The sequence below is a fragment of the Anabas testudineus genome, chromosome 5 (assembly GCF_900324465.2).
Source record: "Anabas testudineus chromosome 5, fAnaTes1.2, whole genome shotgun sequence".
NCBI classification, from domain to species: Eukaryota; Metazoa; Chordata; class Actinopteri; order Anabantiformes; family Anabantidae; genus Anabas; species Anabas testudineus.
Genome location: NC_046614.1, coordinates 10174087 through 10200873, shown reverse-complemented (window position 1 = coordinate 10200873; position 26787 = coordinate 10174087). Strand labels below are relative to the sequence as shown.

At 40.2% G+C, this 26787-nt stretch overlaps 1 protein-coding gene across 1 annotated transcript; it reads left to right on the top strand.

Annotated features, from left to right (window-relative positions):
- Positions 1-1721: 1721 nt before the first annotated feature.
- Positions 1722-9472, top strand: LOC113155069 (adenosine receptor A1-like). The gene is made up of 3 exons (XM_026349568.1): positions 1722-2926; positions 5675-5969; positions 6118-9472. Exons 1-3 carry the CDS (start codon positions 2586-2588, stop codon positions 6499-6501), a joined length of 1020 nt encoding a protein of 339 aa, XP_026205353.1. The 5' UTR covers positions 1722-2585; the 3' UTR covers positions 6502-9472.
- Positions 9473-26787: the final 17315 nt, after the last annotated feature.

The following is a 26787-nucleotide window of genomic DNA, read 5'->3' as shown; positions in this document are numbered from 1 at the left end:
TATGTGTATTTTTGCATCTACATAGGTGTGCCTGTGCACACCTCTCTCTCTCTCTCCCTCATCATCTCTCTGCAGCTGAATCCTGCTGTTTTCCTCCGACACCAAGCTGATGTTATACAGTATTATTTTCCGGCCTCTCTCCAACACAAAGCATGTGAGCATTTGCCTTCATTCTCAAAGCTCTGCAGCTTTGTATTTCATATTGAGGGAGAACATCCGGGATACATAGTAATGGGGGGAAAATCACATTTTGCATGTGTGACGCACTATTGTGAGTTTTGTGATACAAAAATGTGTCTAAATGATGAAATCTCTGGACATTTTAGTTTTAAGGGACTAGTAGTAGACTCCACATGTCTTAAATGTGCTGTTGTGTGAGGAGCTCTGCCCCACCCCCATGTAAACAGTGAGCGACAGGGAGAAGAGAAAAGACGACACAGTGGAAAAAGCAAACCTAAACTGTCCACCTTCAGGTTATAGGAAGCTCCAGGATGCACGTTAATAACGTCCTGTAATGGAAAAGGTGCTGATGCTGGTTAAGGTCACATGAGGGCGGGGCTTCGGTCTTCACACAATGCAGCAGAGCAGAGGGCACGTGGAGTCCACAATGCATGTTAACCATACATGGAGCAAAATCTGCCACTGCACGGAAACAGTATGAGTCATTTGTCAAAGAGCTGTTCGACGAGCAGAACACAAACATGCAGATATGTGACACAGCCAAGTCTGTGTTTACGAAGAACTAAGGGTGGGTGAAATCACAAAACATCAACCTGATGGCTAACACGGGGCGATCCTTACAATTATATAAGGAAAAGGAAAATGTCGGGATTGATGGGCTGAATACAGTTTAATTACAATAACTCCAAACATGAGGCTTTTCTCTTTATTTAATTTATTGATCTGTTGCGGTAAAATAAATGGTGCTGTAATGTTGAATAAATGAATCCTGCAACAAACTGATACAGATGATAATAATCCACATGAACCCAAACATAATCTGAACAGTTGGACTGTATAATCAGCATTTTGTTTTTCTCTTCCGATCCCATTTTCATGCTGAACCTACAAACATTACTAATGTAAACCCCATCTAAACAGCAGAAAAACATTAATATAGTTATCAGTGTTCGTCCCTGGTTCAGTAGGGTGGGTTCAGTAAAAGTGGGACGTTTAAGAATCGCCTTGTTTTCTCAATTGCCTTAATGGAACCAATACATTTTTTACCCTAACATCTTGCCACAACACTACCTGTCATCCAACAGTCAATAGTGTTATTTGAGATTAACTGTGCCCTGCCTGGAAAATGGATGGGAGCAGATGGTGGCTCTCACATATCCTAGATTGTCTAAGATCTTGGCCCGTCACAGGGTTTTTTCTGCTTGCACAAAATTCCACTCATACCACTAGAATATTACCAATTAAAGAAAAATTGAAGACTTTCTGGAAAATGTAGTTGATCCAGCATCTGGACCCCGTGGACCGATTGGGTGGGAGCCAGGGATTCCTCATCAGGCCCTGATGTTTTGCTGTGGAGAGCAACTGCCTGGTAACAAAAACTGTGACCACTTTGAGTTGGAGAGGTTGTCAGTGATGGTGTTAGGTGGATGTCAAAGCAAATGGGCGTGAAGTTGGACAGCAAAACTAACTAGCGTGCTTTGTGCAATGATTTGCTTTTATTGATCCTTTACACATCTATTTACCTTTGTGACAGCAAAGCGAGAGACTGGCTGGCATATGTTCGGGGGAACGGGAACTGATAAATGAATGGGACACCTAAAAGACATAAGCATTCTGAGGTAAATAGGTTGGCTAGATGCAGGATTTCATGGCAAATGAGTAAATGTAATGTGCTGTCTGTGATGGAAATAGAAATCTGCCACACAGATAATTAGTTTCAGGTAAACACAGATTACAAAGAAGCAACAGAACTCAGAGATGACAAACAGCAGACTAATGCAGCCCACTTTAAGTTGTTATCTAACAGCTACTGTCTCTCATGAAGCTGTTTGGAGTCTCTGGCCTCACTGAGAGGGTGCGTTTGTTTTAAACCCCACCTAGAAAAAGTGGGAGGTTTTGCTTGTAGGTGCGTTTGAACGGGATACACTGGTGCTGCGGAAACAAAACGAGCAAACCTACTATTAGTAGAAGAAAACTTAGAGAAGGGTCCGTGTTTTAGCTGTAAGAGGCTTTACAGAGCGCCTGTGCGCGAAGGGAGCTTTGGCATCAGTCCTAATACTCAAATCAAAACTTGGCATCGATAGTATCGATACTCTGGGGATCGATCTGCCCACCCCTACCTAACCTGTCCTTCATCCTTCAGGACTGCGGGGGCCACTTCTTTCTCACACTCTGTGCCGTGGACCGTATGGAGAAGTTCTGCGTGTGGCGCACGGCGCGTTGTCCCGGACCGGATCCTGAAATCACTCCGAGCCACGGACACTACCTCCGCTTCCGAGGGATATAAAACATGAAGCCTAAGTCGGGGTGTCTCAGTCGGTGCCCAAAAACTCCAACAGGGAACTCCCTCGACGTGTTTCGGCTGCATCTCCGCTGAGCGCGCGTTCATTCAGCCTCCGTCCATCATGACTTCGGGTCTGCCTCAGTCGAAAGCCCTCTACATCGGGATGGAGGTGGTGATCGCCATGTCCTCGGTCATCGGGAACGTGATGGTGGTCTGGGCTGTGCGTATTAACCGGTCTCTGAGAGACACCACGTTTTGCTTCATCGTCTCCCTGGCCTTGGCTGACATTGCGGTCGGGGCTCTTGTCATCCCGCTCGCCATAACCATCAGCATCGGACTCCAGACCCACTTCTACAGTTGCTTGCTGGTCGCCTGCACGGTGCTCGTCCTCACGCAAAGTTCAATCCTGGCGCTGCTGGCCATCGCCATCGACCGCTATCTGAGAGTCAAAATCCCCATGAGGTAGGCCTAAAGGTGAATTCCTCTAGTTTCCAATATCTTGTCTCACGTAGAGAAAAGCGCGGACCTGGGACCAAGGGCATCCAGAAAGACGGTCACACACACACACATCTTCACATCTTCAATTGGCTAATGGAGCTGTAATACGCGGAGTAAAGACGTGTGTGGTCGTTTTAATTGCGTTAAACACACGTTCGTGTGAGGCTGCTGTCGTCTACTTTAACATCTCTATCACTGTAATGTCAGTGTGTCAGTGATCAAGTCAGTGGTTATAAGACAGTGTGACATTCACTTACCTGATCCTGTTATTCACACAGAGCATCACCGACACTTATTCATCATTCATTCACTGTTTATTTATTTCAAGTCCTGTGAGTTTCATGACTGAGGCAGAACTAACAGATGATGAATGAATGAGTCAGGCTGCAGTATTGATTTGAGATGATTTTTAAAAAGCCAGCTGTAAACATTTTGAACCAGAGATGGAAACCACACCCCTAAAATAGAGTAGATGGGTGATGATGTGCAGAAAATTCACTTTATTCTGTTTCCATTGATTGATATTCGCTTGAGGTTCAGAGAAGGACAAACCTATTTGACACTTTCAGACCTGTTGAATTTCATTTCTGAGGGGAGACATTTGTTTTCAGGTCAGAGCTTAATGTGAAGTCTGTTACAGGCATAGCTTACATGTGGTTTTATACTCACCTCTTCCATTCTGAAATGGTCGTGTGCAGCATCATTGTGGAAAGCGATGCTTCTGTTGCAAGAGAGCTGATCTGTAATTTTCAAAGTGTGGATTGTGCCATCATTTACAAGTCTTCCTGCTTCACCAACTGTAGAGTCTGGCAGAGAATGCATGATTAGTCAATAGGCTTATGGTGGCTGCTTGATGTATTGCATAATTTCTCCACACACACACACACAGACAAAAGTTTCACACACACCGCACTCTGCCACTGAGAGGACATTGGGCAAGCTACAATGACACAACACAGTTTAGAATATAGTGTGCATCATATAAAATCCAGCTTGGACTTATTTTCCAGTGTTGTCCAGGGTTTATTTGGTCCATCTGTCATCAAAGAGTGAACGTGTGCTAAAGTACTGTAGTGGCAACGTAATGCCAGTGGGTTTCTGGCTAATTTTAAAACCGGATAAATAAAAAAACTTTGTATGTCATATAAACATATTGTGTCTTAATGTTTAGAGTTTAACTTTTCTCTAACAGCATCAGTTTAACTGTATTCCTAAGTCCTATTTCTCTTTAAAAATTAAAATCAGCTGCAGAAAAAGTAGCACTGGTGCTTCACCACAAAGGAAAAACAAAAAGGAGGTTTTATAGATTCACAAATCTGAGAAAATGTATTTCCACAGCAGAGATGAACCATTTTAGCCAGAGACTTGAGTTCAGATATCAAACCCCAGTGAATTGTTTTCTACTGTCTCGTGGTGGAAGTGATAATGTGAATCAGAAATTGAGTCCGCCTCCCTAAACCAACCCTGGCACTCTTGAGGGACACACTTAAACAAGCACTGATTGCTTTTTATAGCAGAGGAGGTTTGGAAGCATGCTTTCGTGATAAGGTTGGTCTATTTGCAAGTTGAGAACGTAGCGGATACGGCAGGTGTGCATGGCTGGAGGACAGGATTTGCAGGTGGGAGACGAGATGAGGATCGAAATCCCACAGGAAAGTGTAGATAGAAACATAGCAGTTAAATATTCAGAAAGTAATTTTTTATTAGTTAGAAGGACAGCTGATCTGTGTGCAGAAACAGATAAAGACTGACGTCACACGTGGGAAGACTTGCTCCAGACAGGGTCTCTTCAGACGTTGATTCATTCGTCTTGTGTTACATCTGCCTCACTGATACATGACAGAGCGCGTGAGGCAAGGACAACCGAGAGAAAGCAAAGGAGGCTGCGGCACATACATCAGTGTGTGTGGTTCTGTGTTTGTATTAGCATTAGCAGGGTTGGCCGGGAAGCAGGCACGATAAGAGGAGAGAAAAATGTGCATCGCATGTGCTGGATTGATTCAGAGGGGGCAGAGTAGTAAAAGCTCCTGAGATTTCTTAGCTCGCCACTATTCATCGGATTGAGTCAGTTTGAATAAAGGTTGAATTTAAGAATCGGCAGCCGACCACAGGGATCCTCTCAACAATGACTAATACTGTGTGGACCTGCCCAGTAATTGTAAGAGGATTGATAACATCGTATTAACTTACCAAGTAAAGTTAAGCATTTCCTCCTGCAGTTTTCCTCTTTTCAACAGCAGAAATGTTTTAGCTAGTTACTCCTCAATAGGGATATAATAGGGATTAACAGACAAACTCCACTATATTATTTGGTACCTCCCGGATAACAATTTGGGTTTTGTATTGGTTGAACATATAACCAAATATGCAGTTAATACAAACTGCAGTTATTTTATCCGTCATGTATATTTTTTTTCAAAGATTACATAATACTGGCAGTAGTGTATATCAGTATATAACAACAACAACAACAACAACAACAACAACAACAACAACAACAATAATAATGTAAATCAGTATATAAAAATAATACAGTATATTGCTCCATGTCCACTTGCTCTCTGCCTGATTGTCTATCATGCCACACCATTCGTAGCTTTCCAGCCTGCCTCTTTTTGGACTTTGCCTTTTGCCTGCTATTATATTGTCATTCTCTATGTCTGTCCACTGTTATTTCTTCTTAACGCTTTGTCTTCTCCCCTGTTGCCGCAGCTATAAGCGGGTGGTGACCCCTCGGCGAGCCGGCACGGCTGTGTTGTTGTGCTGGTTGGTGTCCATCATAGTGGGGCTCACACCCATGTTGGGATGGAATAACCTTAAACATCTCCGTGACAATGGCTCCATGATCACCGATGACCTCCTGGTGACCTGTGAGTTTGAGACGGTCATCAGCATGGACTACATGGTCTATTTCAATTTCTTCGGCTGTGTGCTGCCTCCTCTGCTGCTCATGCTGGCCATCTATGTGGAGATTTTCTACATGATCCACAAGCAGCTCAACAAGAAGGTGAGAACTTCAACTTCGTGTAGGACGGATCTAATCACTGTACATGGACATGTAGTAATTTAAAGGCCACCTATTATTAAAACAGCCTTATTGTGAACCGATGAGACAAATTTATGAGCTGACGATCGTCTCTTTTATCTCTCTGTAGGTGACAGCAAGCCACACAGACCCAAGACGATACTTTGGCAAAGAGCTCAAACTGGCCAAGTCCCTCGCTCTTGTCCTTTTCCTCTTCGCAATCAGCTGGCTCCCACTTCACATCCTCAACTGCATCACCCTCTTCTGCCCTGCATGTGACAAGCCGGTGTTTCTCATTTACATCGCTATCATCCTCACCCACGGCAACTCGGCCGTCAACCCCATCGTCTATGCTTTCCGCATTAAAAAATTTCGCACTACGTTCCGGAAGATCTGGAAACAGTACATGCTTTGTCAGGATACAGTCGGTCAGTTTCCTCAAAGAGGGAGCCAGAGAGGACACAGCCATGAGAGGAGGCTGAGGCAGAATGATGACGACGACGACGATGTGTGACCATTGCCAACTAATTGGATTGGAAGTTTCACTTCGGTGGTTCACAGAATAGAAAGAACTCTGGCTTTATTTTTATGATGAAGGGATTAATGGTCAAAATGTGTGAAGGATGTCAGAGGGACGAAACAGATGGAACTGCACTGTGGACTAACTGATTTCCTCCATCCACCACGCTATAGAAGGACATGAGACATATCAGAACGGAGACAAGATCCTTAAATCAGACTTTGATTTTAGAGTGCTTGTTTCTACAGTGGCTAACAAAACGACGACGCTGTTGTACGGGATAAGGGGCTTCTCATCAGTTTCAACACCAACCTGTTGAACTTGAATTATTAAATGATTACCTGTAGCACATGCGGTATAATAATAGCATCTGCTGTACTGCTTTTTTTTAAACCAGAATTCAAACTCTGTGTTCTTTTATATGTGAAGGGTCCCAAATAGTTTGGCATCTGGTGTGCTGCATTTACATGCTTAGTTCTGTGGCCTTACAAACAGAGAAGGAGGAAGTGGAGAAAAATGTAGTGTTGTGAACCATCGGTGGACATTTGGCACCGGAAAACTGGATTTTTGTTGATATGAACCTCTGGTTTACCAACTGGGCTAATGACAAAGTTACACAGTGACACTTCAGACTCATGGTCTTTGTACATGTGTGGCACGTGAAGGCTTTTAGAAACGTCTGTGATCCCCTGGCTGACAGAATGGCTAGTGTTGGCTCATAGCTGTGGCAGGAAATGTACTTGTTGCTCCTCATTAAATATCAGCGGACAGTGGAAAAACATACAGCCGCCTATAGTAACGATGTAAATCTGTAGCTACATCAGTGTTGAATAGAAGACGACTGAAGCTGTGACTATAAACGACGCTGCAGCTCCTGCGTTGGTGCATTTACATACTGATGCAGGTGATATTGATAATCACTGTACAGGTACCTGTAATGTACCTCTACTGTACCCGTGTCTGCAGGCCCTTCCACTACTCATAGGTGTTTTCACACTCACCTTTTCAAATCTTTTCTTCAGATACTCTGTGATGACATAAGTTTTACCAGTGTAGCCTCAGCATATACTCTGTCCTTTCTGTTACACTGCTGGCAGCAATTGACCAGTTTTACCCTTTAAAACGACTGGGATTTGACATGAAAAATAACGGGACTCCTGACACTGACATGTACTGTATGTATGTATGTAACTAATGTATGTATAAATGTTAATGGGAGATACTGTATAAAATTTACCTCACTGAGCAAAAACACCTGTCCATCTCTGTCCTGTTACAACTGCTGACTGGGGGAACCTCATACATTTCGTAGCGACAAAAATATAATATATATTTACTGTAATATGAACATAGATAGATAGATAGATAGATAGATAGATAGATAGATAGATAGATAGATAGATAGATAGATAGATAGATATGGTGAGCCCTGATTTAAATTCATGATGTTGCATGTGCATTAGCAGCATGAGGCATCAAAATTCACTTTACATTTCATGGTAAAAATAGCATCTCACTTTCTGTGCAACGCCGCTAAGTCCATCACTGGTGGGAAACTATTTCTTTCTGTGCACATATCGATCTTCTGTCACGGTGGGGAGTGGGTTCATGTATGAATAAATGAGGAGGTCTTAGAGTTGTAGGACCCCAGGGGTGAGGTAGGACAGGACATTTTTTTGTTAACAAGGGGGAAATAAAAGGTAAGAGTTTAAACTTAGGAACTTGTCGGTAGTTTACCTCTCAGCAGAGGTCAATGTCAAGGCTGGGCTGTTGTTCTCCTGTCAGCAAAACAGATGTTAATGTGGCCATCTTGATCTCTGTTTTAATCTACTGAAGCTCTGTGTATTATAACAAATACAGAATACACACACCCACAATCTGTCTTCATCAGGCTACTGTGCTCAGTGGAATTCTAATGCTGCTTGTGGAATAATGTTACCTTATGTCTGTGTGAAAAGCTTTTAAGCCACTATGTGAATTACCATATTGCAAATGATATCCGGCATTTACATGTGGAGATGGTGAAGTGTTTATTGCACATGGTTTGAAGCCAGGTCACACAATGATTTAAAAGTGTGATGGTAAAATCAATTCATTCCACAAATGCTGCAATCACAGGATGTGCTCGATAAGGTGAAATTAATCAGTGCTAATTTTTTATGTCACATTCACCTTTGACTATCTGTGGTGAAGTTGAATCTGTGAATTCGCACCACTGACAAATAGCAAACTGTTTTGACAGCGCTGAACGTGATCTTGAGAGTCTAAAATAGAAGAAACTATCACAGCTTATTAGATCGGTTGAACCTTTTAACCTCCTCTGTCCGTGAAAAGGCAGTCCTGTGAAAGAGCAGTGGTTTGCCGACAGTTATTAGACAGCAGACGTGGACAGAAATAAGTGTTTTTAATAAACTGCTACTGTAGGTTATTGTTCCAGTGGCAACATATCTAAGGTTATGGCCTAGTGAGTTTTCTAACTGGCAGCTTTTTTACTTATCAAATATAGTTTCATTTAAAGAAATGGTGTACAATAATAAATAAAATGCCAGAGGGAGCAAGTCATTGTTAAAAAAACTCATGATGAAGACTAAAAAACCCTTCTTAAAATGTCAGGGGATGGATACAAGAAAATGTCCAAGTCACTGATTATCACTAGGAGTACAGTTAAATCCATCATTAAGAAATAGGATGAACATGTGGAAATCTGCCTGTAAACACATAGTCATACTAAATAAAGGTAGGAAGGTGTGACAACACAATACATTTACTTTCTGACTCTCTCTCCCTGCTTCTGTTGAAGATACACATTTACACAGTCAAGTTCGTTTATTTGTCCCGAGGCCACGAGTTTGTTTTCGCTGCCTTCATAAGCTGCAAAGTATGTGTCACATTACAAATGTTCATATCATTGTCCAATATAAATACGATGCATCTACATCTACATGGATTTGTATTCATTGCGGTCGAAGAGATATGTTGCTGTTTTTTTGTTGTTGTTTTGTTTAATAAAAAACTAAACATTTGTCTCTGACATTACGTTGTTTTTCAGTAGCACAAGGGGAAAACGATATTAACACATTTTTCACAGCAGTCATTGTGACTTGTCAAGTACAGGTGCAGCTAACAGCGTCATTAACTGCTGCACTGCACGGCATTACTTGCTGGCACAGAGCCGCGGTTAATGCTGTTAGTTCCACCTGTGATTTTCCTGCAGAGTCTGCTTGAAATAAGGTGCAAGAATCGGATTCATGTGAAAACAACAACAACTCTGATGCTGGAACGCGTCAAGATTAAGATTAAGACAAATATTGCCCTCCACCCTATGAGGCCTGTGTCTGGGGGTATGTCTCCCAACTATGCCTGGTGGCTCCAGAAGTCAGTGTGGATTTGGTGTAAACAGCCAAACAGCAGTGCAGAGAGGTGTTACTGTGCAAACTGTTTCACTTCAGGGGTGGGGGTGTTACTTCAAATAAAACGAATACATGACAAGAAAATGTATGTAACTTCAGATCCATTGTCTTGTGAAGAAGGTATTAGGTGTGTGTGTCGTGTCAAGACCGTCAGCAAGAATTTCCCACAGTATTTACTTTGAGCCCTTCTCACAGAGGTGAAAATCTACAGCCAGATGCCTTTACATCCAAGTGTGAACAGTGACACACTGATGCAGACTATGTGATCATGGAAACATTGAAAGAAATGCTTCCAGAGGAAGAAGAAGAAGAAGAAGAAGAAAAAGCAGGATTTTTCTTTATATGCCTGTTACTCCATAATTAGATTCTGATTCCTCTAGATTCTTCTAGAGGGAAGAGAAACGTATATAATAAATAGCACATAAGTTCTGGTCTGGGCTTCTTTGGCTGCTTATACTTATCATCTTATTATGATGTGATAGTGATGATTTTAAAATCATTCATACTGACATCTAGTGACTAAAAGGGTTCAATGCTCCACTGCAGTTCACTGGTTACTCTGCCTTTTCTTTCCCACGTTGCCTCAAGCTCAGTCATCAACATTAACGCTCTCCAACAATGATAAACAAAAGATTTAGCTAAATATTGCACAGGGTCTATTGCTGAACTCAAGTAGACTATTTGTCCCCTGTAGTTGTAAATGAGCCTAGTCTAGAGGGCCGATGTGTCCCTCGTCATCAGCGCCTTTTTAAGCTCTTGTGTGTGTGCGAGACAATGACAGTGTAACACTGTGACAAGATAATAATGACAGCGGATGTTGTTGAACGTTAGGATACACCTTTTTTAACAAATAATGAAACAAGCTGAGTATGTGAGTTTAAAGAAGAATGTAGTCAGAGAAAAAAAACAGGCTGTTCCTTATGTAAAAGTAGCAATAACCCTCTGTAAAAAAGAAAGTAATACAAAGATGTTTTGCAATATATAGTGTTTTTAAAGACACTAGTGAGGATGGTCAGCAATTAAATAGCATGATATTGAAATTCTCTAGAGCGGTACCTTAATTGTACTTACTGTAAATGAGAAAATTCACTTACTTGTACCACTGAATACAAGTTTCTTTATCCAAATACCCATACCATTGCTGGTCAAACAAAAAACCAGAAACCAAAGACAAGAAACTAAACTCATGACTCAAAGAGCTTGTGACTCAGAGATGACCCACAGCTACAATGGTTACTTAAACAAGAGACAGATCCTGCCTAATTTCACTTTTAAAGCCTGAAATGTTCAGTGGCCACCTGGATAAACATCAGCTCTGCATCATAACTCACTTGGATAAACCCTTCACCCACACAGACTATAGCTGCTGCAGCATTAATCTTAACATGACCTCTGATCTATGGGACTTTAAGAAAGATCAAAAACAAAAAGGAGCTCAAACAGGCAAATAGCAGCAGAGAGGCTGAACATTATCACAGACAGTTCCCTCTCTGAGAACTAAGATTTACTTTACTGTGCATGTGACGTCCCCACAACACAGACCAGAACATTCTCAGACACACAGTCACACATCGCACATGCTCCCAAGACCAATGAGAACAAAGAACCTGAAAACTGACTCTTAAACGGTTTTTAGTTTTGTTGTAATACTGACGACATACCTTCCTGTAAGGTCAGGACACATTGGGATTTACGCTGAAAGTGGTTAGAGAAATAGACTCACGATGTTCATGATTCACAATCATGTTTAGTCATTTCTCATAACTCCTCCTCGGAATCATATCACTGTTTGAGCATCACATTTTTTTCTAAATCACTTGGACATAAGATTAGTAGCTCCAACTTGTATTTTTTAACTGTAAAAATGTATCAAATGTATTTTAAGGGTAATTATTGCTGACTTGATGCTAGCTAGGATTCTCTGTATATGCTGTAATTGGGGAATTTCTCGTATCATGAACGTACTGCTCTGTTTGATGTTAAAACACTAAAACATGCAATGAATGAAAATGTTTAGACTAGAGAACATGTTTCACATGTTTATTGAAATCAGTACAAAATTTACAAAGAGCGAGAGAAAGTTTCCCTTTGAATGCAAAGTCACGTTGCATAAAACATTTACTTCACTATACGAACATCGGTTGTGTTGCTTCACAGTGCATGTGTGGACAAACGATCGCTGTGCATGCCTACCTACACGTGGGTTTAAAGACATCATTCATCAGATAAAAAGATTAAAAAAAAGGTTTTTGACACTGACACTACCCGTATTTTATTAAAATAAGACAGGAAATATTCAAGTACTTGAAATCACAATTTGATTGAAAATGGCATACCCTGATCAATTACACACTTTACTGTACCTCTGAGTACCTTTGTCTATTATTTTCATTATTAATAACTGATAGTAGAAATTACAATCAGTTAGTCAAAGGTTTTCTAGCACCAAAAAACACTTAATTTAAAATAAATTAATATTAAAGTCTAATTTGGAGAAAGACAAGACACAGAGAAAGTTGAGAGTAAACTCAGTAATGTCTTGTTTTAAGACTGAGTGTCCTGTTATGAAATGATTATTTTTTATGAACATGATTGGTATTTAAACTGAGTGTTTTCTTCATAATAACCCACTTGAAAAAGCAACTCCCATCTTTTATTAGCACATGCAAGTCAGCAGGAAGTAAATCTCTCATCTTAAACTGCAGCTGCAATCCATGTGATGAACTTCCATGAACCTGTGACTAGTACTTACATCACTGCCTTATGCATAAAACAGAAACCTAAGTGTAAAGGCTCTCTGAAAGTCTAAAGATGAGACTTAGTGTGTGACAAGACGTTTGCTTCTGACAACCACAAAAAGACAGATTACAAATTCATACAGTGGCTCCATGTTATCGTCTGGTGAATTATCGTTGTTCGAGAAGGCCTACGCCATTACAGAGAAGCTTTGTTGGCTAGACGTCAAACCACTTTACCCTGAAAAAACAAAACAAAACAACAGACAAACAAAATTATAATTTAATTCTAAAGCAGCATGTGTCAGTTTCAGTTTCATTACATTACAAGACAGTGACGAAAGAAAAGGCGTCAATTATTCTATCTATGGTTTTGATCAAAGTCAGGGTTAACAGCAGAAATAAATATCTCACTGTACAGAAGGCAGCACTTTCGATATGAGGCTGAACTGAAATGCTGCAAAAATCAAGCTAGCCTTAATGTTCCTGTTGAGGTTCGCTTGTTGTTTCATTTTGTTGTTATGTTTTTTTCACTGAATTGTGTAAACATCAGTCTTAGGCAGACTAATTGTAACCACAACAGATCACTTCTCGCCTGATTTGAAAATCGATCCATCCAGTATAAACTTGTCTAATGTTTCCTGTATATTAAGACTTGACAACATTTAGTCAAGTCTGTCTAATATAAAAGGTTTAACAAGTTCAGTGTTGCAGTGTCGACTTCAACAGGCACGCTAACATCAGGGAAGTGGTACACTGAAAGCAGTAGTCAGTCAGTCAGTCAGTCAGTCAGTCAGTCAGTCAGTCAGTCAGTCAGTCAGTCAGGCAGGCGTGGTTGCTTGCAAATACTGGAATAGGAAGCACGGTGACAAAGCTTTAATTCTTGTAAAATGGTGGAGGGTTGTAAAAAGAAAAAGAAACTAAATTTAAATGAAGCATGATGGCAACTGGAAATTCCTCTAACAATAGTATCAAGCATAACATCTGTGGGCTCCTTATATTGTTTAGCTGTGTCTTTTTCTGTGCTGCATTTTATTTGTTTTACTGTCACCATAGGTTGAACTGTAGTAGCACAATGTAAAAATGTACTTCCTGGACTGGCAGGATTTCACTTATGCAGAACCAGAGGTGTAGGCAGCATTCTGTTTGGCTTTATACAGGTGTCATAAATATGGACATTCGTACAGTCCAAAGGCCTTGACTCATTAAATCTCATCAGAAACGTTTCAACACCACTTTACCCAATGTGGTGGTTAGAATAAAAACATGAAAGTATATTAAATTGGTACTACTTTATGTGTTTGGTAGTATTGTAGCACTGGCAGACAAGTGCAAATGATCAGACTTTCAAATATTTAAATAAAAATACTTACCCATCCTCCCTGCTGAACTATCCATGTGCCTACACGCCTGGTGAGGAATGATCTCATGGCACTCTGGACTTGACTTTTCAACTCTGGGCATGATTTCTTGATATAGAGCCCAAAAGCTACTGAGGCCCTGATGATCTGCATCTCCGGAGCCACTTCAGCCTCCTGCGCCTGGCACAGTACCTCCACACCATGGCTAAACGCCGTTTCTACAGCCTGGAAAGAGAGAAGGACGTGGAATCAAATTACTAGAGAGCAGGGAATTCTTTATAAATTGTGCTCATGTTTTCTGGAAATGCAAATAGTTTGACGTTCATTTTGAAAGATACTTCCGCTGAGGACGATAAAGTTTTTTTTTGGCAGCTACTGTGTTTTTCCTGTTACTCTGGAGATTCCACATAACTTAGACATGGTCCTTTGGAAATACATTCTGCAGACGATTACTTTCGACACTTATAAATATTGATATATAAAATCAAGACCCACACACAACCAGTTAACAATTTGTGGGAGAACTGAACTTGGACGTCTTCTAGTTTTTCCATTACGTTCAACACATTTGTTGAGCAGTGACACAATAAAACCCAGTTATCTGTTTATATTGCATTTCTTTTTTTTTTTTTTAATGTGTGTACCTCTTGTGCTGCTGCTTTCTTCACGTCAGCCAGTGCAGCTCTAAATCTGGGGTCATCATTGAGGGCATCGGCCACACTTCTCAGTTTGTCAGCTATCACAACTGGGTCAAAATCGTCCTCTGAAACAAAAGACAAACAAAACACATGGAGCTGGTGTCACTAGAAGCGCCAGCAGATCAAATGTGTGTATTTACTGCACAGCAGACCCAGCTAGATGTAAAATGTGGCATTTGAATAAAGCCATAGAAACGGCTTTTACAACGGGGATATATTCAGTGTTTGCACTTTATGAGGGTTTGATACTGAAATAATCAGCTGTAGTTGGAGAAACACCAGGTGAGAGGTCTTTAACAGGCTGTGCGCGCTCCCGCGGACTGAACTCACTTTTTGGCACAACACCGGCTTCTCCCAATTTAATTGAAAAGTACGGTTTAAACCAGGCTACGTGAACGTAGCCCCATTACTTACATGCGCGTAACGAGAAGCAGAGGCAAACACACGGTGACCTGCCTGTAACCTCCGTATAAACGACATATTTACGGTTTTAAAATCAGCGACGGGTCATAAAATATGAGGCGCTCAGACGAAACCGCACCCGGCGACACCTGAACACACGTACGTCTTAAAGCGACGCCGTCATCTGCTCCAACACGGTCATCAAATATAACAAAGAAAATGCTTAAATACGACATAACAGCTCCCGCATGCTCTTCCACTGTGGATATGTGCGGTAGGATCATTTATAGGTATCTGAAAATGAAAGTGCGCTTACAAGTAGCAGCTACTGTACCTTACACAGGAGCCTACACTTAACATCTGTCATTTCTAACATTAAAATAAAAACTCACCTGGGCCGTCACACTCCACAGTGCCATGATTGTCAGCACTACGACATTCAGCGTGGCTGTCGAAGTCGTCCTCTAGCAGAAATCTTATGATTTCACTTGTCTGTCTCTCCACTTGCGTTTCTGTCGGAGCCATCGCTGCCGCTAAACATCTGAGTGTGCGCATGCGCAGTAACACCAGCAGGCTCACTTCCGGGGCACATCATATTTCCCCACATTTGTCCTGAAGGTATCTGAAATCAACTAATACCACACTTTATACAAACGATCCGTGTTTATTTTATGTTTTACTATGGTACAATATAATCTGTAACTAATTAATCACATGAGATGGATTAGGTGTAATGTGAGAGTGTACTGGCATGACTGTGGAGGAGGGGAAGATATTAGATTGGCATTTGTTTTCTAGTTTAAAATGAAATTACTAATATAAAATGAACATAGGGTTTGTTATGTGTTGCCCTTGAAACTGAACTCCTCCAGGTTTAGACAAGCTGTGCAAACAGTTCTCAGGTTTCTGGTCTTACACAGTTGCCTCCTATAGGCCATAAAATAAATAAAACTACTTGGCCCTATTCAGGCTCTATCACAGTCTCACACCCCCCTGAGGCAGTCAGGATCACACCAGATAAGATAATAACAGGGAGCCACAGCACACCTCCCTCTACACACAGACTGACTGCACCTACAGAAGTCCTAACCATCTGCTCATCAACTTTATTCTATATATAGGTATCTTTAAGCAGCTGAAATTTCAACAATGTGACCCAATTGTGGCGCAATCAACCACCTGACATGTGTCACCAACTCTACCCAACTTGTCAGCTGCTTATGTGAGAAGCATAATGATAATAACATTAGTATTAACAACAACAACAACAACAGCTATAATAATAATAATAATAATAATAATAATAATAATTTTATTATTTGTAGATGTAGTAGTGGAAGGTTGAGGTGTTGAAGCATTTTCTCTCCAGAAGGTGGCGACATTCACCTACTGAGCTTTGATGAGCACTGCCCCACCCTGGTGCAGACACACACACACACACACACACACACACACACAACTAATCAGTGAAACAAATGAATTTTAAATCTTCAGCACATTATTCACATTCCTAATTACAACACATACACACTGGCAGCCGTGCATATATGGAAAAATATGGTAAGCAAACAATCATGATGATTATATTAACAGGCATGCAGCATCATGAGACTACAATACCACCAAATGCATGCACTGAGTAGCATGTGAAATCATCGTAACCACCCCGCATGCATGCAAGCAAGGAAGAAAAACATATTTTTTAACAGATAAGTACATTCACTAAAGTTTTTCTGACTAAATCTCTTGGGGTAGAAATAGCCAGGCCAGATAGTATCTACTTTGAGAACAGTTTCATGTTGTATGGTCTGCCACCCCTCTCTGCTAAAGTTTTTTAGACTATTATGTATCTTTCTCTCTCTTCCCACCCAGGAGCTGATCGAAAATCAAAATGGATTTTATTAACCTCATTATCTCGCCGCGATGCATTCATCTTGTGACACTGATGCCAGCATCCAACAACAAATCTCACCATTAGCAGCAAATTGCTCATGATCAATTTGATTAAGAACAAATGTTATATATTTATGTTGCCTAATGGCATAGTAAATATAGCTTAACCTCACAATCCAATCTGCATTTAATCATAATTATATTATCAGAGTTTAATGATTATTCAAATATGACCTCCTTCCTTGAACTGTAAAACGACTTGACGTCTCAGCATTTTGATGAAAACATGTCTTGTTTTGATTTTACAATAGCAGCTGTCTTGTTTGTGAAGACTCTGGTCTGTTAATGGATGAGATTACAATTGGGTTGCCCAGTCATGCATTTCAGTCTCATCTTACCAGGATAATAGGCAGAGGTATTGCACTCACTTCTGTGCTGTCTGATACACTAAAGTCAGTGTGATAGAAACACACATATCAATAGTTTTTTCACAAGTCACACATTATATAATCACCAAGATGGATTTCCTTCGCCTTAAAGGGATTTTCGTATAACAACCCTTAGGTCTACCTCATGAACTGATATAGGGAGATGTGCTATTCATATCATATATAGTATCATCTAAATATGAATATGTACGAGAGAAAAAACTACATTTATAAAGTCATCCCAGCAGGATCTGCAGTTAATTGGTTTGGAAGTGCAAGTGCTACATAAAAATAATGGAATAAATGTAAAATTGTACTAATTCTAAAAATTACAGAGTTATGAAATAACTTGTTAAAACAAACAAAAATAAAAGACTAGAAATAAAATTCAAATTATGGGAATTCATTTGTAAAAGACAAACTTATACTAATGTGTGTAAACTGAAGGTGCTGATTTAATGAGTTGTTGGTCTTAGATTTAAATCTGAAGTTCAAAATTCTGTGTAACTTCTAAATGTCTTTAATGCAATGAAAAACATAAAAAGGAACTGAGAGTACTCATATGAAACAATAAAAATAATAGCGCAGGTACACTATATTAGAAGAGAGAAGACAGACACTGCTGGATCTTCTGCTCTGACGGAATAATTCAAGATTCAAGATTCAAAAAACTTTATTGATCCCAGAGGGAAATTGTTTTGCCTCATTACCGTTGTTCTCAAAACAGACAGAAAGAAAAGGAACCACAACCAGGAAAGATCCACACCAACATAAATACACAAACATAAATACACAATAACATCAATACCGAAAAACTCAATATATATGTATATATATATATATATATATATATATATATATATATATATACAGAATACGTAAATAGATAAATGAAATTGGGTCAATGTATTCACAGCAAGTTTATGACAGTATTACTTCCCCCACCCCTTACAGAGGGGGGAGGAATTGTACAGATTGATTGCCACAGGTAGAAAGGACCTCCTGTGGCTCTCTGTGGAGCATTTAATGTTAATAAATCTTTGGCTGAACGTGCTCCTCTGTCCAACCAACACACTGTGCAGTGGGTGGGAGGGGTTGTCCAAGATTGAGAGGAGTTTGGACAGCATCCTCCTTTCAGCCACAACATGTATCGGGGGTGGCTCAATAGGTAGAGCAGTTGACTGCCAATCGCAGGATTGGTGGTTTGATTCCCAGCTGCCACGTCACATGCCAAAGTGTCCTTGGGCAAGATACTGAACCCCTAGTTGCCCTCGGTGAGTCAGGTCAACTGCATAGCAGCTCTGCCATGTGTGTGTGCTTGTGTGTGTGAATGGGTGAATGAGATGCAGTGTAAAGCGCTTTGAGTACCAGCTAGGTAGAAAAGCACTATATAAGTGCAGACCATTTACCATTTACCATGTAGAGGGTCCAGCTCCACCCCCAGAACAGAGCCAGCCCTCCTATTCAGCTTATTTAGTCTGTTCGTGTCTGCCACCTTCATGTTGCCGCCCCAGCAGACCACAGCATAGAAGATGACACCGGAACCACAGACTCATAGAACATCCGCAGCATGGTGCTGCAGACGTTGAAGGACCTGAATCTCCTCAGGAAGTACATTGGGCTCTGAGTCTTTCTGTACAATGCTGATGAGTTTTTGGTCCAGTCCAGTTTGTTGTCCAAGTACACTCCCAGGTATTTGTACACAGTACACTGCAGGCGGACGTACTGTGGGCGGTTAGTGAGGTAGTCCATGATCCAGGAAATCAGGAGAGTGTTGACTTGCATGTTTTTTAATTTCTCTCCCAACAGTGCAGGTCGGATGGTGTTGAATGCACTGGAGAAATCAAACACATGATCCTCACTAAGCCCCCAGGCTTGTCCATGTGGGTGTAGGTGCGATGGAGAAGGTGTATGATGGCGTCATCCACTCCAATATGGGGTTGGTAAGCAAACTGGAGGGGGTCAAGTGAGGGTTTAACCAGAGGTCGGAGGGACTCCAGGATCAGCCTCTCAAAAGCCTTCATGATGTGTGATGTCAGAGCCACTGGTCTGTAGTCACTGAGGACTCTGGGACGTGGCGTCTTATTCACTGGAACCAGGCACGACTTTTTCCACCCTAATGCTGTGATTTCAGGGAGCGGGACTCAGAGGCATCACATGAGACAGCTTGTCTAATATTCAACAAAGATGCTAGCAGGTCAGCAAACAAATTCAAAGAGCAGTGCAGACAGGATCTGGTTAAAAACACTAAGACGGGTAGCTCATGGTATGGTAACATAACAAAAAACGAGTGGACTGGCTGATGGAGAGCGGCAGTGCAGGAAAGTGAGCGATCACAGAGGAAACATCCTGCTCTCTGCTGGGATGTGGTTGAAACAGGTGGTTGAATCAGTAAGAACTCTGGCAACAATAACAAAGACATCAACAGTGTAACCCAACAACATTTGTGAATCAGATGTAGTAAATCAATAATTAGACACAGACAGAGATTGGGAGTGGTTTCTTGTCTTGAAACCCTCTGCAGAGTTCAGTGTTAAAATGGCACTGCTGCCTTTGTGATGAGGATTGTGACTGTGTGTCTAGCACTGTAAAATGAGGGTGGTGGTGGTGGTGATGCTTTGAAGTGGATGGTGGGAGCATCAGCATCAGTTTGTTTTCTGGGTTCGTGATTGTAGGACCAAAGGGAGTCATTTCTGTGGCTTTTGAATCAGTATAGGAAGGAGAGGAGAACCACAGAGACGAGGCTTTCAATTCTTCTCAGCTTACCTGGGCTCCTCTCCAATGGCTCCGTGTAATGAAATACCTGATCAATAGCTGCGGGTGCTGTTTCTTTTCTTTGATTTTTTTTTTTTGCCTCTAGTGCTCTGTGTTATTCTACCAAAGCACATTATCTTGATTTTTCATATGTTATTTCTTATTTTTCAAATAGCTACATAATATGTGTAGATTTTTTTATGTCAAATACCAGTTCCTTTTGTTTGCCATTAAGCCCACTTCATCTGCTGTTATCTACGGGTGATTAAACAGCTAATGGAGTGAATCTTGATGACCTTGACTAGAGCTGCTGCTGGTTCGCTCCACACGCTGCGTGCTGCGACTTAAAACAAACACACCTTTTGCAATCAAGTGGGTTTTTCAAGCTGTTGTTCTTGAGCTTAATTGAGTCATGTGCTACCACTGTTTTCCAGCTAGACCCCGGGTACCTGTTGTAAATGCACGTGTTAATACTATTACAATCTGCTCATGAGGAGTTGTAATATTTATTGCTTCCTGCTGTTACTTCTGGAGTGCCTGACCTCTCTTCAAACTAAAAGCCGTACGTTTCCTGTTTCTTGCACATCCACTACAGCTCTTCCAAAGGACTCAACCCCCAACCTCTCTCCACAGACATACCTGGAATCAGTTCTTCACATCATCATTAAATATTTCTGGGTTTTCTCGTGCATTTGTGCTATCATTAAATCAATTCAGACCAATTTTAGGGATTATTTCAAACTAATTCCAAGTCCTGAAGATTTTCCTTACTAAATTCTGTTCCCTTCCAAATGATATATGAGAATTATACAGTATATAGCAAAGTGTACTTATTTTGTTTTCCAATCAAAGCCAGTGCAGGGGTGTGCAATTCATAAATTCCTGATCACAGTGAACTGACAGTGAGGATATAATGATGAGGAGATACTTTATTATACCTACGTATGATAATTTATCGCTGATAGTGCAGATGTGTCTCACCTTTAAATTGTATATTTTGATTGGTTGAATCTCTGCAAGTTGCACACATTGACTTTCAAGTCCATTAATTAATTCTAGAGGATTAGACTCTTGCCTCTCTTCCCTACTTGTTTGCGGATGCTATTACTAATTTAACATACTCCACTCATCACAATTCCCTCTTCCTCTCCTGTTTATACTACAGTACAGATCTCCAGATAATTGGCTGGGAAACCAGAATATAGAGAGCAGGCTTATTGGCCAATTAGGGAACCACATTGCACATTCTTTGTACCCTTGTATCCTTGGCATGTATTTATTTATTTATTGATTTATTTTTTACATGAAGAATCTTTTAAGTGAAACACAACTTGTTTGGGTGTCAGTGGTCCGGCTGAATATCTACAGACACTGTGACCTCTCTGTGTCATCTCACATGTATTATGTTGTTTATGATATCCAGTTCCACATGGAGGTAGGGGCCAGCATTGGAGGATTGCTGCCCTTTTTATCTGGGTGTGAGTGCCCTTTACAAATGGCAAATCAAAAATTTTTTTCCTTATGTGTTGACTGGGTGTCTTCTAAGAAAAAGAGGAAATGTCATGAATGATACCAATTGATCTGAAACTTTTAATTTAGTTAAGTTTTTCATTTAATAAAGTTTGAGACAAGGCGATCACAGTAAACTTTCTCTTCGTAGTTGTATCTTCTACCACCCGCAGTAGAGCTGATGCAATCAGACAAAGGTCACCAGTTAATCCAGAAGCCAGTGGACTGGTAGAAAAAAAAGTTGAACAGGTAAACCAACTTGCTTCTTCTGCTCAGTTTTCCCTGTCAAGTATGATATCCAAACTTTTACAAACTATGACTTGCGTGTGGGTCTACCTGAGGCTCTCTCCATGTAGGTCATGCTAAAGTCTAGCAGCTAGACGCTCCTCCAAAGGTTGCACATCCTTGTCAGGTGTTTAAATCATCTCAGTTCACTTCCCTTAGTGTGTGGGGAGCAGCTGCACAAAACTCCTGAACTCCCCACTTTATATACACAAGAAAGAAGCCAGTTCCTCTGCAGAGGAGCCTGACCTTGAATGATTGTATCTGCAGTTTCTTTTTCTCACTACTCAGAGTCTCAGAGAGACTGTAGCCACAGTCAAACAAAGTGTGTAGCTGCCACTGTTATAATCAGATGGTTGTAAGCATACAAAAATAAATATAGCTATGCATTTAACATTATAATATATTCAGTGAAAATCAGATGTTTCCCATTTAACGTGGATGCTGTAATCCTTGGCTGTTTGACAGATTTTCTTCCCTGCTTAATTTTTGCATAAAATACATTTTAGATTTCACAAACTTGTTTTCAGTCATCTTGAATTTGTTTCCTCTGTTGCAGCAAAACACATTACGCAAGTCTATAGAAAGTCCTAGTTAAACTGTGCTACTGATACAATTTGAGGACCAAGTAGATGCCAATCTTTATTCAGACCCTTATATAATTCCTATGTGGCAGCATAGGGGGATAAGGCCACTGTAATGGCATTGACAGCAGGAGCAATGGCTTGTTCATACACACTGCAAAAAATAAATATGATTCTATAAATGGGCTTAAACACTAGCCTGACAACATTAAGGTTGCAGACAACGCTAACTATAGAGGACGGGTGTTACAATGGTTATTTCCTAATTGAAAAATATGTTTGATCCTTGCTTTTTGAAATCTAATATAGATAGTCTTTACTTTTTTCATTCACACAGAATGAATGTACAGATTTAGTGTTACATATACAACTCACATCCTCCTCAGACCATCTATACCATAACTAGCTTCATGACTAATTAAACTTATTTAGTTTGTACAAAGGGAGAGATAAGGGGCATGGTTTATTATCATTCAGACAATGTATTACACGTGACATGAGCTCCTTATCATCAAGACAAGCTCTGAATACCAATGCCACTCTTCTCTGTAACAGTCAGCTGTGATGCATGCAGTGGACTCACAGATATTAGTGTGATGCCGTCAGTGGAGTCTCAGTGTTCTCTGGTGGGCAAACTATGCAGAATTGACACTGGTATAAATTACCATAAGCACCTCTTTGGCTTTCTCTCGCTTTAATTCATTCTTTTTATTTTCATTATGTTGGCTTTGGATGCTGAGTGTGAATGTCCGGAGCTCAGAAAAGGTACTCAAGGCTGATTTCAGCTAAACATTTGTGATATTAGGCACTCATTTGGTGACCACGGTGAGTGCCAAGTCATATAACTGTTTATTTTTTGGTTTTTGTTATTCAATATTAACATCCCAGCTGCTTTTGCCATCATAGTCATTTATGAGACACTATAGACAGAAGCCTCAAAATACAACTGGAGGACTGCCATAGAAAGGTTAAAGGTTGATCTGCTGAGCTGTGCCAAACCACAAGTGTGTGATAGCCACCATACACTAGACAGCACAGTTAGGGCAAAGAGCAAGTCTGGGTGAACGAAAATAGATGTGGCAAGCAAACTGCAAGAGGTGTTGATTTCTGTGAAACAGTTGAGAGGCCTGAGGAGAGGCAGTGGGGAAAACCTTTTAGAGCAATTTGCCTTTAAAAGATGTTGCTGATAATGTGCTGACTTCCTCAGTTAATGTTGTAAAGAGTTAAGTTTCTAAGCTTAAATTATTTATCTGATAAATCCAGCGGTAGAGTATGAAAATGCCACTTCTGAAATTGATGCAATTCGTGAGAGAAGACAAATCATTTTGGAGGATTGATGGTAATCACAGCACACTCCCAGTTCACTCGACAACGTGGCAATGTTCAGTGGCATGACATGAATGTGTAATGTCTCAACAAAATGTGAGTTTGTCACGAGTGTGTAAAGCACTATAAAGTATTATTTTTACCATGGGAAATAAACTTATTCTGTGCCTGCCAGCGGCACTGGACTTGCACTATATGGTTGAACATGTGCTTCTGTTCATCCTGCAGCTTGGGATGTGTACATGGACATGTTCTACACACACACACACACACACACACACACACACACACACACACACACACACACACACACACACACACACACACTACAAAGATACACACACAGTGCGTATAACTCTGGACTGCATCAAGAAAAAGTGCTCCTTTGTTGTATTTGACCGGAGCCTGACTGAACACCATGCTTTTTAAAAAAAATGTTTGCTTAATGAAATGAGTGTGTGCATAAAATGTTTATTGCAGTAAGACATGTTTCAATGAAGCATATACTACCTGGCATGTTGAGAGCAGCAGTCCTTTGCTGCAGAGACAGTCCACTGTCAACTAAAATGAATGTATTTTTTTAAATTTTAGGTTTGGGTTTGATTCAGCTTTATGACAGCTGTCACCCTTGCCACTGCCACCACATACTGTGGAGGCAAGACATGTACACAGAGCATAATGCAAACTGAATAATTTAAGAAGGACAAACTTGTGTACAGCGTAAAAGAAAGTGACATCTCTAAGTTCCCCACGTTTCTTGGTCGGGGAGAACTTGGAGAAAACTTGGAAAACCACCGCTTTATTTTTTATTCAAGCACCATTAAATCTGCAAAGACATGCAGTAGTTAGGGGAAGAATGATGGTAAACAATGCAATTAAGTGTTTAAAAGATATTTACCTTCTGTAATGTTTGCCATTGTTTTCTTTTTAAATGGAACTCCAATTACCCATGAATGTTGCATGAATGTGTGTGTGTGTGTGTGTGTGTGTGTGTGTGTGTGTGTCTGTGTGTGCCTTTTTTACCTGGTAAATCTTCAACACATCATCTAATATTTGTAATGGAAAAACATTGACCCTATCTGCATGCAGGGTTAAAAATTAAAAATCTACAAATAACACAATCAAAACATCAGAATTTACATAGATTTAAGAAATGCAATGTAATTTGACCTGTATAGTTACAGAAAACCCTTCTTTCTGACTTTGTTCCTTCTTTTCTTTTTCCTTGTATTTATTGATGCATGCGTAGCTGCAGGGTGACAGGGAGAGAGAAGACACAAGAGAGACGCAACTGATACATGGTGTTAACTGTCTGAATAAAAGAAATCCACTGCAACTTGTCTAGATTTCTGAGGCACTATTTTAAAGAGATCTACCTGGGGAAAACTACCACGCTATTTAAATAGCTCTCTTTTTAGATACTAAATCGTCATTGGCTGCGTGGCTGAGCTTATATCTTTGTGAACTCTAGGGAACATAAATGTGTCATGTGTCACATAAAAAGATTAAACTCCTATATCATGTAAAAATTTATAACGGTGTTATCGAGGATGGGATAATATGGCACACTCTAACTTTAACCAATGTTGTCAGAGTGCTCCCATGTATGTAAGCAGGTGTGAAAATTGCACCTTTGTTGACAACATGCATTAAAATGGTGGCAGAGGCCATCTTGTACAAAGGCACCAAGATGGCGGCTGGTGTGACTTTATGCCCTAAATAGTCAAAAATGGCAACAACAGTGCAATGCAGTTTTGCATTGGTTGGGATTAGGCTCAAAGATGTCTAGGTTAGGTTTAGGCACCATATGAACATGGTTAGACTTTTCCTCAAAACCACTGCTTCCTTATGTTATGTGATGTCGATAGAAAAATGCGTTATGCTGGACTCAATCTTTAAGTCTCCAAGGAAGGTTCTGTGTTTTGTATAAATAAATAAAATTAAAGTCTAATTATCTTAGTAAAAATAAATAAATGCTGTTACAATGCAAAAATCCTTAATCAAACCACTCATAGATAATAGCTTAGTGAGATAGTGATTATAACGCGGCCATCATTCTGCAGATTGTACATCTTACACTGATTGTAATGACCTCTTAGACGTCGAGTCTGGTTGCATTTTGCTGGATGACTCCTCACACTTTTGCCCCCTAATTGTACACAGAAGACCAACAGCATGGTCGCCTGGCAAGAATACTGGACAGGGAAGTGAATAATATACAGTATTTCTCATATCTGTAGGTAGTCAAGATTTGTTTTATGAACAAACGTTCCTAACAATATCTATAAAAGCATGAAGCAGTAAAACAAAAGTAATCGAGTAAGTAAGTAAATGAATTCACCATATAAATAGAATAGAATAGAACTGAATTTCTGCTCCCTAAGCCTAGGGGTTTGTGTTTTACAGCAACTTAATCATGCATGAACCTCATGTGAGTTAACTCTTGTATGTTTCCTTTGTGGTTTACATACATTTCATTTGATTGAAGTAGAGACATTTGACCTTTTTGGGGCTCTGAATGACATTTACTCCTACAGTATGCAGAAACGACTGTAAGGATTTCTGGTAACAAGCCTACTTATATTCTGACATGCAACACTATATTATATATTTATTATATATAAATCCTGATAAGTAATAATGATATTTTTTATTATGGAAGGGATGAATAACATAACTATTTAGAAGCACTTTCCATTGAGCTATTGGCACTCAGTCCGTCTCAGCTTTTCCACAACCAGTGGCCTGACTAAATTTTTAAAATTAACCTCATCATTGCTGCATTTATATTAAAAATTACAACGCTGACTATTAAAATGAAAGTATAATACTCCAAGAACATTTATAAAAGTAGTCATTTTTTAATTCATTTTCATTTAAGGCAATCCAATACAAAGC